The 16,791-nt window shown below is 42.9% G+C and overlaps 1 protein-coding gene across 1 annotated transcript in view; it reads left to right on the forward strand.

Moving 5' to 3' along the window:
- The first annotated feature begins 669 nt into the window (after nucleotides 1-669).
- The window catches only part of fam20ca (FAM20C golgi associated secretory pathway kinase a), a 30,488-nt gene continuing 14,366 nt past the window's right edge, over nucleotides 670-16,791 (forward strand). Inside the window, exons 1-3 of the mRNA XM_029508560.1 lie at nucleotides 670-1,790; nucleotides 2,425-2,609; nucleotides 5,473-5,551. Coding sequence (XP_029364420.1) covers nucleotides 1,234-1,790; nucleotides 2,425-2,609; nucleotides 5,473-5,551 — 821 coding nt within the window. The 5' untranslated portion in view covers nucleotides 670-1,233. The remainder of the gene's footprint in view (nucleotides 1,791-2,424; nucleotides 2,610-5,472; nucleotides 5,552-16,791) is intronic.

Genomic DNA, 16,791 nt, shown 5'->3' on the forward strand with positions numbered 1-16,791 from the left:
GGCGTTCAAATCAAGCAGCCATTAATACAAATGCAAACTCAATCTCAGCTACCGGCTTATTGTTAAATGGTTTACTTAGCCGCTCAGTTTGCTCATCCATTTCTTCCATTATGGCTGCTCTGTGTGACAGAGGCATGAGTACAGCTGGTGCCAAAACAACTAGTTAACCATTGATCTGTGATTGAAGTCTGCAATTGTACATTTCAGGTTTGGGCTGTTTCTCTGTCTGATTATCGTTCTTCTGGGGTTTCACATTTCTAAGAACATTTACCGACTTCCAAAAACTTAAAGACGCACGGAAAGAGGATTTTCATTGGATTTTTTTTTTTCTGTCTGTCAGACATACTGATGTCTCAACCCTCTTTCAGGCGTTCTGCTGGTGACCCCTCTGACTGAATAATGGCTTCTGGTTGGGGTCACACACATCACACAGCCTGCTGCACCTGCAGCGGTGTTTCGGGTTGTTTTAACGCCCCCTGGCTGCGTCCAGCAGCTCTGCAGCCTCGGAGCTCTCAGTCCGGGCTCTTCCTCCGAAGAAGCTCGCCTTTCATGTCAACGGAGCGACTCGCATTTGCGGACGCAGCCAATCTCTTCCTCATGACGCCACCGAGGCTGGGCTCCATGGGCCCCCATCATAATATTTAACACACCCACCCGGGATGAGCACTTGGAAGGAGGACAAGGCGGTGTTAGGAGGACAAATCACGTCCAGGATCCCTGCACCTGCCGGCCGGTGCCCGGTCTGACTCCACCGAGGCTGGGACAGCATCCAGATCAGCTGTTCTTTACGAGGAATCGTAATTTGAGTTTATCCTCATTTTTGTTTTTCTTTAATGGACTACGTCTCTCCCGTGACTTTTCCCCTCAGAAATACAGTTAACACACATTTGACATCTCACTCCGTGCTGACAGTTTGGGGGTTTTAACAGGACCTCCAGCCCTCCTGTTACCTCTGATGCTGATTTAACACGAATGAAGAGCACTTTTCTTCGGCTGTCGGTGAACTGTCAGAGCCACAATGTGTCGGTGCGTCCACCTGCCTGCAAAAAAACTGGGACTGTTGTGAAAACTAAAAGACTGGGAGCACCATGGAGCTGTTTACACCAATTGTGTTTGCAACGATCTCGTTAAATGTTCAAACCAACGCTGCTGCTTTGTCACCGTGATTGGACATCAGCGTCTGAGCCGTGAGGTGCGCTGCGCTTGAACAGCAGAGTCGGTGTTGAAGGAAGCATGATCAAGATGATATTGTTCCGCAAATTCCGAGTGCTGATACTCATGGTGTTTCTGGTGGCGTGCACCATGCACATCATGATAGACTTGTTACCGAAACTGGAGAAGCGGGCGGCGGGAGCGGGCAGCGGCGACGGCGGCTGCCAGTGCGCCCATCACCCGGGCGGAGAGGCGCAGGGCTGGGGGAAGCAGCGCGCCAGGACGGCGGCTGAAGCCAGCTGGCCTAACAAGCACACGCTGAGGATCCTGCAGGATTTCAGCAACGAGCCGAGCTCCAATCTCACGTCCCATTCCCTGGAAAAAATCACAGACAGAGCGGATCCCTTAAGGCGGATGAGACCGAAGAAGGACCCCGTGAAGGCGGAAGAGCACAAGCCGCTCATCGGAGACTCGAGCGGGAGTCGGACCGTCTCTGCCCGCGGTGTCTCCAGACTGTCTGCCCTGTTCGAGCATCCATTATACAAGCTTGACCTTCCTCCACTCACGGACGATGACACTTTGTTTAACGTCAACACTGACATCAGGTTTTATCCGAAAGCAACAGGGAACCAAGGATGGTAAGATTATCAGATCTGTTAAACTTAAAGCGTTACAAGTGGGACAGCCAGACAGCAGTCAACATGGGGGGGGGGGGTGATAGTAAAAAAAAAAAAAAAAAAAGGCTGGTAACATTCAAGTAAGTGCAGCAATTTCACTGTCATAAAGCTTTAATGCTGTTTGGAGCAAGTTTATGTTGCCTGATACCCCAATCTGTCAATCTATCAGTCTATCTATGTATCAGCAATAGGAGACAGGTCCTACCATCCATCCTGCCAGTTTCTGTCCCTTCTCTGCCTCCAGAATAATGCTCACTCATCCATCTGCTGCATCCACTCATCTCTCATCTCTATTGTCATGATGCAATTTTATTCATTTGAGCATATAAATCCTGAGTTGCCATCGTGGCAGTGTAGCAGCATTTTAATCATAAAGGCTCTGTTCGTAATAATAGCAAGCCCGTGTGTTACTAGGAGGGATCGGTCTGTGCTAGTTCTTTCAGCATCAATTAGTGTGATACAGTTAAATCTATATTAGGAAATGGCAACAAACAGTGTAACCATCTGTTATATACGCTAAAAATAATCTTAATAGGAATTTTCTTGCTCCACAACTTCTGGTTAAATCTTTCTCCTCTCCTCTCCTTATTTTCAGGCACAATGAGCAGGGAAATGAAGAGGAGGAGGAGTTCTCACCAACAGGAGAGGTGACAGCAGAGTCTTACCCCAACTGGTTACGTTTCCACATCGGGATCAACCGCTATGAGCTGTATGCCAGACACAGTCCTGCGCTGGACGCCCTACTGAAGGACCTGGTAACACAGAGGATCACAAGTGTGGGTGAGTATGTGTACATGGTGTATTGATAAATCCTAACAATCTATGTTTTTCGAATTATGTGAGTGTGGAAGTGTGTGTGGGCCAGAATGTTGGTTAAGATGCGTGTTAGCATGAATGGATTGAAAGTTAGTATTGAAATGCTGTGAAATTTTATTTCTGTCGAAACTGTAATTTCATTCAATAAAACCTGAGTGTTTAAATCCCCGTAAAGAAAGAAAAGCAGTTCCTAAACATTTCCGCATTAACCTAACAGCATAATAAAACATACGCTTGAGAGAAATTCGCTTCTACCAAGTTTCTTAACATTGCTTTCATTCCTAAACATGCATTGCTGTCTGTCATGTCATGTCTGCAAATTCTTTTTAGAAGTGACTAAACTTGAGCATCGAGACATCAGAATGAGGCTGCGGAAGGTGAAAATATGTCATGGCACAGAATCAGCATTAAAGACAAGTCTCTGTCTCTCCCACTCAAAAAGTAATTGAGGCAAATAGCTGTGACTAATACCCATGACCACAATCTGAAGTGAAATAGTTAGCGTTATTATTTTTGCTGTAGTACTCCCCTAGCACATTTCAGTTATCCATATTGGCTGTCAGATTGTTATTTGTCCCTCCATCTGTGGCAGGCAGCTCACCATCATTCATACTACACATCTCAGCCTGCACTTTGGTAGTATGTGTGTGCTTTTGTCCACTAGTATTTATAAACCATCACTCTGTGCCCAGGCACACCTGTAAAAACACTGTCTGTGAAAACCCAGTGTAGTGTGTTTGTGTTTGTGTGTGCGCGCGCGCGTGCCTGGAAGCCTGCATTACAGCTTTTGTGCCCCATAATTGGTACACACACCTACCACTTATCTATCTCACTAAAATTACAAAACAGAGACAACATTAGAAAGTTTCCCCGTTCAGCATTTTCTCCGCAGTAGCCCTCGTCTCTCTCCTTCTGTATTACTTTCTCTCTGTGTCTCTCCCCCTGCTCTCTTCTGGGGCAGGCTGTGGCCTTTTGTTCAGTTTTCAGCTGGACTCATAAATCATACTCACAGTACTGTGAGGCGGTTCAGGTGAGAGCAGGATGGATTTATCATCACAGCGCAGGAGGACGGTGGAGGAGGGGGGGGATCTGATGGTGGTGGGTGGATGAGGCTCGGAGCTTTGTGAAAGAGCGGAGAACGTGATGGTGTGGAGGGGAAGACAGACAGGGACATTGATTCATTTGGAGAAATGGAGCAAGAGAGAGATGAGCAGATAGACATACGTTCACTGACTGACACTGAGACAGATGGCCTTTGGGTGAATGAAAAGAATGTTTTGGTGGGGATCGCTGCGGTTCTTGCTTGGCTCCATGTCAGGGCACATACAATCCACAGAAACAATCAGATGAGCTTCCCCTAACCCTTTTCACAAGGGATTACCTTTTGTAGTTTTCGATTAGAGACCAAATTTTATAAACAGCCAGCAGTGAGCAGTGAATTGAGGTCAGCTCCTCGAGGATTGTGGCTTATGGGTTGAAGGTCGCAGCATTACATAAAACAAAGTTCAGTCATTTGCAATCTCTCAAAGGTTTCAGGCTTGATGTATAGCTATAGGAATTTTAAAGATTACTCCAGGCCACTATCTACTTGACCCGGCTTCAGCAAATCTGGCATAAGTGTAGGCTTGAGAATCTCTGTGTATTCTCTGGCTTTGATTTTACCTAGTCTTCATCCTCTGTGACAAAGGAAAGCCTCTGACCAAAGGTGATCTCGGTTGTACTTGTGAAACAGTGTATGTAAAATTCTCAAGCTTTTGAAAATGAGTCAGAGTAAATGGGGAGGCTTGCTAGTGGTGAGTAAGATTAAGTGAGACAGACAGAGCATAACAGAAAGAACACGAGTAAAAGGATGATATATACGAATAAAAGAGAGGAGGGGAAAAAACAAACTGAGAAAGTGCTGAGACAAACAGCAAGAGAGTCAATAAATACTAAAGACAGCTCTGTGCAGGAGGTAGAGTCAGCAAGCCAGTCAGTAAATGGGTCCACTACATGGGGCTTATGGTGATAGTGGGGTTTGGAAGAAGTGCTGCATTGTGTAAAATGCTCAAGCTAATGCGCTGTAATAAATGCGCAAATCCCCCCAAAATCCTTCCCATTCTGACAGACACACAAGGTACTGAGATGTGTCTTACTGTCCCTTTGTTTGAGTCGGAATGACAGCAGGCAGCTCACAGTGACTCTCCTTCAGCCTTTTGGAAACATAAGTGATGGTAAGACCTGAGTGGCTCCTCTTCCTCCCTGCGGGTCAGCTACAGGAAGTCAGTTTGTGGAAGAGAGAGGAGAGTTACATTGCTGACAATGTGTCACAGTCCCCTGAGGCTCGCACAGAAAAGTCTGCTGTTGGACAGGTGCATTCGCACGGAGGGGAACAATATATTCTTTCAGTTTTCACGAGAAAAATGATATGAAGTCATGGATTAAATGTACTTTAATCGTGTGCTGCTTCATCGTAATTTCAATTAATTTTTTTTATCTGTCTCTAGAAATTGGCCCTATTTTCAGTAAAATCGTCCTTTTCTGGGTTCATCTCGTCATCAAACTGAAGAAAACATCATGTATTTGTTTTCACGCTGCTCAGTCACACCCCGCTCCTCACTGCCACAGCAGCACTTTAATTGTTCAGCGCCTGGCAAATCAGCAGATGTGATAGCTCTATTATGCATCCATGCAAAATGGTGTGCACCAAATAGGCAAATAAGGAAACAGCTGTGCGTACGTGAGTGTATTTGCATATATTTATGATTATGTGCGTGCGTGCCTGTGTGTCTGTATGCTTTAAACGGCTTTGAAGGGTGATTTGACATCTTTATTGTTTCCTTCCCAGCCATGAAATCAGGAGGCACCCAGCTGAAGCTGATCATGACTTTCCAGAACTATGGACAGGCGCTGTTCAAGCCCATGAAGTAAGTAGCACAGCAACTGAGTGTGAAACTACACTGGTTAGACACCGTCACATCCTCTGGGTATAGCAGATAATTATCATTGTCAGTGTACCCATGGTGAAACATCTAACTGGACTTTTTTGGCTTTAAACTCATTTCTCGAATTTCAACGAATCCTCATATCACCCTTTCACATAACTAACATCTAAAATGTGTTTGATGCATTTGGTTGGATGTGCCCACTTGTAATGCATATGTTTCAAGGGGGCTACACAAATCTTACACTTCTCTGAATAAATGCCAAACGCTGCCGCTGCATCCTTCTGTGAGTTCAGATACACAGCTCTCCCCTTCCTGTGATCTTTTTCTGATGGGGAATCGTCTGTCTGCTTTTTAATTAACATCAACGGGCTTATGTGTTAATTAAAATGAGCACATAGCCATCATGGAGGCATCTTTTGGGAGGCATTTATGCTGGCAAAGACCCATCGCACAAAAAAGGAATACCCGCCCTCTCAGCTGTCAGTGGGTTTAGCCCAATGGGTCCCTCATGCCAAGAGAGATAAACAATGTCCAGGTCAACTCGGCTGCAATCAGAAATAATTGCTCAGGAACCTGGTTTGATTGCTATGAAATGTAGACTGGCTTTCTACATGGGAACCTTAACGGAGAGTATTGCATTCTGGGCCAGACGGATAGTGCAGGTGTTTCTGTGTGAACGATGCTGGCAAAAACTCATAGTGTCGTGTCACGATAACCCACACAGGTATAGGTTGTGATTTTTCTATATTTCAAGTGAACCAAGTTTATTTCCATGCCAGCCAAAGGGACATTAGCAGGAGAATAAGGAGCCCAGGCCTGTGAGTTCAACACCGTCCTGAAAATGAATGATGAAATGTTGCTGCTGAATATCTTTTCACTGTCAGGGTTTGATTTATGAAGAGGCTGCAGTTTATTCACAAGTTTATTTCGCAAGTGTTGATTGTTCAAATGCCTTATTCAGCTACTCTTAGGTGAATGCAGCACAACCTGCATCCCTTTATATACATCAACAGTAGTGAGAGTTCAGGACATGCATATGTTTGAATGAGCGTCCCCACAAGACATCTCAGTTCATGGTCATTGATTCTGCAGCCTGCTGGGGTATGAGACATTGTTAACCACCTTGGCCTCAGAGAATATGGTCCAGACAATCTGAGCATCCATTATAGCCTTCATACACACAAACATTTCAAGTCAAGCTCACTCCAAAGCAGTCATCATATCTAACAAGACCTGAGACTACCCTGTGATTGTTTATATTTGCTTATTGTTTAATAGCTGTTAGACTGGATAGAGATTCAGAGGCTGCTTTGAGGCAACGAAGACATTTGGACCATATTTGCCCATGCACATGCACACAAGTACATGAAGTATGGGAGCGCGTCATGTTAAGGTGCATTCTGGTCCTGCTCTCTGAATTTCATTTTAAAAGTTGAAAACTTAAGCAGAAATCTGACTCAATGTCCAGTGAACTTGAAAATGTCAAAGGCGTCGTTCCTCACTGTTCATATCAGTGAAACGGTCTTTCACAGTTACCATCACAAACCGTTTTGACAGTAATTACATGTCAGTGTCTGAATTATATGCTACAGATTGCTGCGGCTCTCAATTTAGCATGTCATATTTAATTAAAGCGCCTTTCTTTGATTGTCACTGTCTTTTGTCGGCATTGTTAATGATATTATACAGAAGTCCTCGGAGCTGAAATACAAAAATATCTGAGAGAAAAGATGTAAGAATCCAACTTTTGTTCCACTTTTGTCAAAATACCTCATGAAATGGTGTTTCTGTCGTGGCACTGAGGTGTCCCACTTTTATTTTAGGAGCGGAGGTGCATTCTGGGTACAGTAGTTTAGTGCATTGGAGTTCTGCTTTGTTTTTTTTTTTTTCACCTGTCCCTTTGTGCAGCATCAAGTGGTGCTTCAAAAGAGGCTTTGATGTTTTAGCCCTCCTTTGAGTCGAATGCAAATCTCCATACTGGCATGGACTGGGAGACTTAACAGGCTGACAGCTTGCCAGACAGATCCACGCAGTGTTGTCTCCTAGCTGCTCTGGGAGAAAAGTTTGGAGCTTCATTTTATCTGTCTGACTAACTCAGCGATTGTGCTCAGTGAATTAAAAATGGGCTAAATGATGCTCATTTGGTCTTTAAGTCACAGGTGCTTGTTTTCCTCCCATTAAAAATCTCTTTTGAATGGTTTTATCCAGAATATTTTTAATTCTTTCCCTAAAAAATTTCAAGAATTTTCATCTGACAGTCCAACATGTATCCCTTTAAATATAGTTCTTTCAGGTGAAGTGGCAATTGAAAAGACACAAGGAAGGTAGGTACTTGAAGGCAGATGTGAAGCAGTGATTGAAGGGTGCAGGACGAGTTAGCATTGCCAACCTGTCAAAGAAACGAGTCTTCCAGTTACAGCCAGGTTACAGGCCAAAGGGAGAACTTCCTTGCCAGACAGAAGCATCTATGTGGCTCATGTCTTTGGGGCCCAGCCTGCCCATCCCCTGCCAAGATGCTGGTTGTTGTGTGCATACAGAACCATAATATTCATGTCATGCTAATTGGATTTGTCAGATGGTGGGTTGGGGGATTGAGGGAGGGAGTAAGCCTCAGATATGCAAAGAATTTATTTCTCCATCACGCACTGTTTGACAAGCATGTTTCCAGCCCCCTTGCTTTGATTCAGCTGATAGTCTCACAGTTCAAAATACTTTCTGCACAGCAAAAATAGAAAAACGACTTTGATCGCCCGTGTATGCTGTCTTCACGCCCCAGTCCTGCCGAGAGTTGTTATATCAATTCACAGAGTTCATTGCATGTACATGTATATAGGGCACACATGCCCGTCCTTTAGCACCGTGGGGAATCAGAATACATCCTTATCTGCATAAACCCGATCAGTTTTGACAATCTCCGCTCTTGGCGCTAGTAAAGCCAGTGGGTTTGGCTGTGGAGCCTCTTAGTTATGATTCCCAAGGGGCTGCTTCATTTTTATCATCCACAGGCGGTTTCATAACCACAAGTCCATCGGAGTCCTCATCATAGCCAGAGTGTCCCATTTGGGTTATGACAGACAGTCCTCCATGGATCCTCACCGTGGATGGGGAATTCAGTAAAGACCGAAAACATTGAATGTCCTCTGGAGATGGACTCTCCTTGTTCTAGCTATTTATCTGACAATATTGATTGTTTTATTGCTCATTTAGATGCATTCATGTTAAGTGCAGCTGTTCAGAAAGTCTATTCTACTGTAGTCTAGACTACAGTAGTATTTCCGTTTTATCTTAAATCTCAACCACAGACATTTTTAGATCCATATGCTGAGATTACAAGCCTGTAAAGTCATGCTTGTGATAACAAGCATCTGTGGACCAAATGACAGGAAAAGCTGGTCCACAGATTGAGTTTTCAGCACACAAAAGCAGCAACGATCATGGATAAAAACATGAAATCCAAAAAGGAGAGAAGGATAATGGCTTCACGTTATGTAGACAAGCTAAATCTCATCAAGCTTTAGAAGATCCACCACAATCCAAGTCCCATTGTTAAAACAGTGTGTCTCATTTCATGGATAGTTACAGCATGATTACACACGCATGCATAAACCCACAAACATATCCATGTAAATATATCCATCCAAGCCTTGCACTGCACGAATACATACAAAATCCCCCTCTGAATTCGTCATTATAGCTTAACTGATTACTTCAAGGCCTCAAAGGAGGTGAATTGTGTTGAATTAAAAGTTTCGTTTCTTCTTTGGAAGTCATTTGTCAACATGGTTCCACTAAAGAAATCCCACAAGGACAGTAAGAATGATTCTGGTTCTCATAAGTTGGACACATATTTGAAAAGCTGTGAGCTCATTGTTGGGTGTGTGTAAGCAAGTCACTATAGACAGCTGTTCACACAGCTGCAGTACTCACAGATACACACATACACTTGCACACACGAGCTGCAAAGTAAAGGACGCTGTGGGGGTAACAGAGTTCATGCACCCTCCATCACACAGGGCTGGTACTGGAAAATCCACCGAGCCGCAAGCCAAGCCGCAGCTGTAGCTGCTCACTAAGAGCTGTGGATATAGTACACAGACGAGACGGGGTGACTGCGAGTCCACACACAAGAGAAAACTAGTTCATTCGCTCCCATACGCTGACCATTTAACACTCCCCTAATGGGTTTCATCCTGACAAGTTTAAAAGCACATGGAGAGACTTTAAGTGTGATGAAACTTCCAGTCGCCCAGGAGGAGGTTTTCCACCCCGACCTCCATCTTGCATATTGTAAATAGCTTCAGCCGAGTTGCCACATTTATCTTCTCACTTGCTGATGGGTTACGTCAACTTTGGCTGCATGACTTTCTGGCTTCATCAGCCTTCTCTGGTTGAACGGTGCTTTGGCAGGGAGAGCCTCCTCAGGTTCTCAGCGCCCCCTCCCACCGCTAACCACATCCCCTGCTGAGCTGTGCTGGCATCAGAGCAGCCTCACAGTTGTCCTGTTGAGCCCGTTCATGGACCAATCAGCGGGTAGGGAGCAGAGCAGCAGCTCCAGATGCCAAGCAATTTGTCTTACCTGGCTTTTGAATTCACCAACAGTGAGTTGAACAGCTGCAGTCAGAGGCTGGAAATGCAAAATTAATCGTATGTTCTCGTGAAAGTCTGGCAACTGAATTTTGATCTGTGTTCTGTGTCTTTACTACAAAGCACGTACATCAGTGGATTTATTAGTGTATCCATGGTACTCGTTTGTTGAACGTTTTTCCAGATTTGCAGATTTCTATATATGGAGCGAAAAACATAATAGAAAATAGATGAAGAGAAGATGAAATCATTCATAAAACAAAACCGACACAAAGTCAGACATACGAGGCAGTTAGAGAGTAAATCTGTCTGCGCAGTAACTGATAGATGTAGACAGAGATACAATAAACCGTTACTTAACAGCCTTGTACAGCCTTGTACCACTTTGCACATGCTGACATCTGCATAGAGCTTCGCCTGTATTTCTTCTTGGAAATGTTGGGAAACTAATCATTTATTTCAAAATGTTGCATTCTGAATGCTATTGGTGCGTAGTTTATGCAGTAAAAACAAAGTAGGAACTATTGAACCTCATTATTTTTGATTTACCGTAAAGGTGACTTCTTCCACTAAAACTGATTTTTTAAACTTCAGAACGTTCAGAATTTAATGAAGCTTAGCAAGCATCCAGGAATCTAAATCTAGCAATTTGTGGTACCAAACATGGTCAATTAAAGCCTAATCTTTCATATTGTTCATGTATGGTATAAGCAGCCATGTTTTTACAACAAATTGCATCCAAATTGGGTGATTTTGATTCAGGCAGAGTGTCACTGCAGGAATGCTTGTGCCTTTTAGTGAAGATTTGCCTTTATATGAATCATGACCAAAGTGCATTTGGTAGAATTACAACCAAAACTTCACCATAACCTTTCATAAATACTTGGTTAACATGTCTCAGAAAACATTGGCTCTAGATTTAATTGATTTACTTTAAAGCTATCTTCAGGAGGCTAGTATTTTCACAAATTAAGAAGCTGTAGTAGATATAATTCATTCTTTTCTGATTTATTTCCATTGTTTGATCTGTGACTTACAAAGTGAAAGGAAAGAAAGGAAAAATCAGACACAGAGGAGCACGAAGGGCAAAAAAAAAAAAAACTTCGGCTGTCAAAAATTACCTACTGTTTTTCTCCATCTCTCTCCTACATGTGATTGTCTCGTACACGTCCACGCGCAGCTACACACACACACACACACACACACACACAGAGTGTTGTGGTGTCAGGCGTTCACAACATCTGTTTCTCATGCAGCTTTGTACTTGCAGCCAGGCAGCCGCAATGGGCCAAACCCAGCGGCTCCTCTCCAGGCCCTGGGCACGACTGAATCCCTCTGCCGCTCTTTAAGATTAATTTGGTTTTTAAGCCGCTCTAATGTGATTTAGGATTGCTCATCTTACACAGCCCACCACCCCAATCCCATGCTACTCCTTCATCCCCTCCTGACCTCACGCCTTGTTCTCCTTTATTCAGTCGTTAAACGATTCTGTATGGGATTTTTTCCCCCCTTAATTTTTCTTTTATTTACACCAGGCATCCTTTCACTTATTGAAATCCGCTGTGCCACAACTTGTTTTGATGTGTTGGAAACTTAATGTGTGTATGTTTGTGTGTCAAAACGTCCAGTTCAGTGAGAGTGTGGGCAGTGTGATGCCTTAACCTCTGTAGACTGTGAAATGAGTTGGTCAATTACTGCTGTGGTGCTTTAACAGTCATGTAACCATCCGCAGTCAGTGGTTTGTCACATCTGTCTAGTCTTCAGAGTACACATACATTCACGTACGCGCACACACACACAATGTTGTGAGCTGAGTAATAGACCCAGCTTGGCAGTCTTAATGAATTCAAATGCTGAATTTAAGTCTGCTATATTTTAATTAAAGTGTCAATCACTTGCATGTTTTCTGCCTATTATCTAATTATGTCTCGTCATTAAAGTGTGTGTTTTGGTACAACAACACGTTTGGGTCTTCTGCAATCAGCCCTCTACTATCATCCACATCTGTCATAATCACAATAGATGAATTTCTTTTTCCATTTGTTGGAAACGCTGGTGAAAAACAAAGTTCCATCTTTTCCCTCCTGGCTGGTAAGTCTCTGTCTGAGCTCAGCGTGTATTCTCATTTGGAGTCAACAACAGTGTAGTTTCTGGCACCAAACATTCCTGTGTGTCATGTTAAATTTCAAATAAGTTTTTGACAGGTACACTCGCACAGACACAAACACGGAAACACAGAAACACAGGCTGTCTTCTTTTAGACTTGTGAGCATTAAACCCCCCATACACCCTTCCTGTCCATGTAGACCACATAAACACTTTCCTGATAAGTGTTTTACAAGGTCAGTTCTTGAGAGAGTGATGTTTTTCATGCCGTTCATCTCTTCCTGTCTCTCCCTGTCCATCTCTATCCTTGTCTCTACCTCCTGTCCATGCTCCTTTATGGACTTGTTTGTTTGATTTGCTGAGGCAGTGCTAATCCTCAGCTTGTCCCTCGCCTGTGTTCAGAGCCTCTGATCTGTATTTTTAGATTTTCTCAGTTTTCTCTCTCTTGCTCTCTAACAGAGTGCTCGTAGTGAAATGTGGCAGAGGACCTAATTGTAATATGATTACAGACCAACTAAGCTGGATGTTTTCAGTGTGTGCCTGTGTGTGTAGTTCTTAGGTAGGGGCAATGAACATAGAGTCATTGGCAATTGGATTCATACCTCAACAACATCTTCATCAAACCAACAGACTTATATCTTATCAGTGTTGACTGCACACAGTTTATAAAAAAAAAAAAGTCCAAGGAAGTTTTTTTGAACAACATTTTTCATTTCACATTTCAATTTTTTTTTTTTTTTTTTGTGAAATGTTGTTCTTAAACTCTGGTTTTTGGAATAAACCACAAAAAATGTATTTGAAATCTCTCAAGGGGCTGGTAGACACATTGCAGTACCTTTGGACAGAACCACAAGAGTTGACTTCGTCTTTGTGCCAAACTAAGCTAACAGGCTGTTCACTTTAAATTCATGCATAATGTATAAAGAGGTTATCATCAAACTATCTACAAGAATGGAAATGAATATATTTTCCAAATGGTGTGCTTTCCTTTAGTCATCTGCTTACACAGTAACGATAACTTGATTGACAGAAGTCTTTACTGCGTCCTTGCTCCTCCGTGTTGCACCACATCCAAGTGAATCATATTTTCGCCTTTGTGCATGTTTGCTGTGGTCCCATGACCCTGTCTTTGTCACTGCATCAAGTGGTTATGTTGTTCAGTCTTCCGATCATATCATTATAGTCTAAAATAGCAGAGAGAATTCCTAAGCTTCCCTCAAGGAATGTCACTGTGGTATTTGTCTGGATTGCAGAAAATCCCAGGAGGTGTATTCTAGACATCCTTAATGAATTTTTGTTTTTATGGGGTTTACATAACAGGCTTGACATTACCTTGTGCTGAGGTATATAATGTATAGATTGTGCGTCGGTATCTGCAGAAAATATTGTGTTTGCGTGGGTTTCCTCCAGGTACTTCAATTTCCTCCCACCGTTCAAAGACCTGTCCAGGGTGCACCCGCCCTTCGCCCAGTGTTAGCAGGGATTCGATCCAGCACCCCCTGCGACCCAGAGACTGAAAGCAATAGAAGATGAATGAATGAACCCCCCCCCCAATCAGTTTCACCCTACATGTCAGCCATGTGCCCATGTAACCCTAACACCAGGGCTTGATGCTCAAATTCATGCTGTGACATAATGCTTTCAAAACGGCCCTGACATCTTTAATTTTAGCATCTGTAAGAAGCCAAAATGAAGATAATTGTTTAGACAAAACAATAACCACTTCCGCTTCTAAGAAATTATAACTACAGTTATCACCAAAACAGCTGAACAATGGGACCACACGCACTGCACCGCCACTTACAACTGAGCTTAGTCATTAGATAACGACCTTTCCCAGGTAGATCTATCACAGAGCACCTGAACCTCTCTCTGGGCTGAATGAATGAAACAACAGTTCCTCGTCAGAGAGGAAGAGAGAGAGCATTGTGGTTCTGTAACTCAGGCCTTTTGTGATGCCATGCACAGAGGTTAATACAGCCATTGTGGGCCAGGCCCATGTTTGTCTACCCCTGCTGCAAGGTGGCAATTAGGTCATGTGCAACTCCCCTGCCCCCTCACAGAGACCAGGAGAGGGGGAGGAGAATGCAATCATGCAATCACAGCCAGGTCTGGTATCACTGGGCCAGGGGACGCAGGAATCTGATCTCAGGGCTTGCCTGGGTCGCCCCTTTTCCTCCTTTGCACCCTCCTTTTTGCAGCTCTGAACAGCAGTGACACTAACAGAGGAGCCTCTGTCCTGGAGGTGTAGTAGTGAACTGAGCAACCGGTATTGCGTCCCCAGAGACATAATACTAGTGTAGCTTAAAAAAAAAAAAATACCGCATCATTCCTATGCTATCTGGAGCGAAACACATGCAAAAAAAATTACTTATTTTCTTGGGGTACTGGTGGTCGAGTGGTTTAGAGCAACTGCCATATAATTGCAGCGTCTCTGGTTTAAATTTGGCCACAGAACCTCTGCTGCAGGTCAGTCCCCGCTCTCCCCCTGTTTCCTGTCAGCCCCACTTCCATTTACTGACTAAAATAAAGTCATAAAAAGCCCAAAAATAAACCATTAAAAAAAATTACTTATTTTCCCAAACTTAAGTAGCTTTCACGGACAGCATCATACAACTTTATGGTTTTTATGGAGGGGTTTTTTATAGTTTGAGGTATTAAATTACATTGTATTGTAAGAAGCTTGAAAACAGTGTATACAGGAGTAGGAGCAGCACACCAACAACACATTATAAGGAACAAGATGATGCATTGAGACACAGTCTGCTATGACATTAAAGGTCACGCTACAAAATGCAGCTCTCACATGATGCATGGGCACTGTCTCATGATACGCTGTATAGCGCACAGAAATCCTGAAAATAGCTCTGATTCTGGCATTTTTGCTTTTGAGTCATTTGTTTTCATCTCATTATGATCATTACTCACTTTGTTGAAAATGTGGTGCAATATACTGCACAGACTGTCCAACTGTACAGAAGCATGGCTGTTTGAAATGTATTAATAGTTCCAGTCCAAAGATGTGAGCACACACCACCTTATTCTGTATATTAATACATTTACCCTATTTATCGTCAAGAGCAAAGGATTTGCTTCATCCCGCTTAGCTCTTACACAAGAACTGTTTTTCCAGTGGTTTCACCACTTCCTCCTTAGCCACCGTCACCCACTCATGACCACAATGACATCTCGAAGCCACCACTTAGCCCTCTGATAGATGGTTTCTATTTAGAAAACGGTGTCCGACCACAAACCACCGAGCACAACAAGGCCGTTGACAGGTTTGAATAGAAAAGTTCAACTGTGGGAGAAACGACGCACACACACCCATGCTTCAATTTAGGGACCTCGCCAACTCACAGTTTTCTGGAAAGGCTCCTTTGATTGTTTTCTTTGGTCAAGAAATCAAAGTTTTCAGTTTTATGAAGTTGGGTTTTTCTTGGTGGTACGTTTTGGGGCAGTGGAGAAAATAACTGGCAGCCTGCTAAAATTGAGCTATTTACAGTCCAACCCAAGTTTAGTGATGGACTGCACAAGCTCATTGCAACTACCCCCAAAGCTTCTCAGTTAATTAATGAAGACATTCATTCATCAAGGAGTTTAAAAAAGGACTGGCGCTATTAAGTCAAACACTGCCCTATTATAAGTCGCATGTTGTAGGTATGCAGCATCTTAACAAGCCTCACACTAAACTAATTAATGGAAAATGGTGCAAGGTTTTCAAACCATTCTCGATTCATATTGATTAAAGTCTTAAGTGACAAAAGTGCAAAAATAAACACATGCCGTGCTCTTTGTGTTGTTCGGTTTTGCATTTATTGTTGCGGCAAGTTCCAGAACTCACAATCTGAGATTTGGTTTTGTCCAATTGTTATTTATTATCTGTAAGCCAGTGTTGAAGGATATTAAAATCAGATTGCAGAACTAATTCAGTCAGTATATTACCATTATTATTTTCATAAAGCTTAGCACAGCATTCATAGTAAATCGAGGGGAGGACAGTGATAAAAATGAGAAAAAGAAAGATTTGAGCCACTAATCTTTGTTGTGCTAATGTATCACAGTTGTTTCTTTCTTTAACAAAACATGGGCAATGACCGAGTAAAAAGTAGTTTTTTCATGGGTATTTTATGTAAAACAAACTGTCGATCAACCACAGTGATATTTTTCAAGACAAAGAAAATTGCGTCTGTTGATTTACTGTTGTTAGACAGAAAAAAAACATAATAGTTAAGTTTTAACAAAGCAGTAGTTGTGGAATGATTTGATTGAAAGACTGAACTGAGTTTACACTTCAGATAGTTAAGTTGGAAGAAAACATGATTCAAATGCATTCGCAGGATGTAAGAGAGAGAATTTGTACGCCATTTTTATCTTCTGGTCAAGCTAATGCAATTGTTTTGGATGAGACACCTGAAGGTATTCGGCACCATGGATGGGCAGAGAAATTGGTCCAAAGTGTTCACTCAGAATCCAATTAACTTCTCTTGGCTCAAACCATACTCACACTCCGTGGTCTATCTGAGAGT

Source organism: Echeneis naucrates, chromosome 8, assembly GCF_900963305.1.
Source record: "Echeneis naucrates chromosome 8, fEcheNa1.1, whole genome shotgun sequence".
Lineage (NCBI taxonomy): Eukaryota > Metazoa > Chordata > Actinopteri > Carangiformes > Echeneidae > Echeneis > Echeneis naucrates.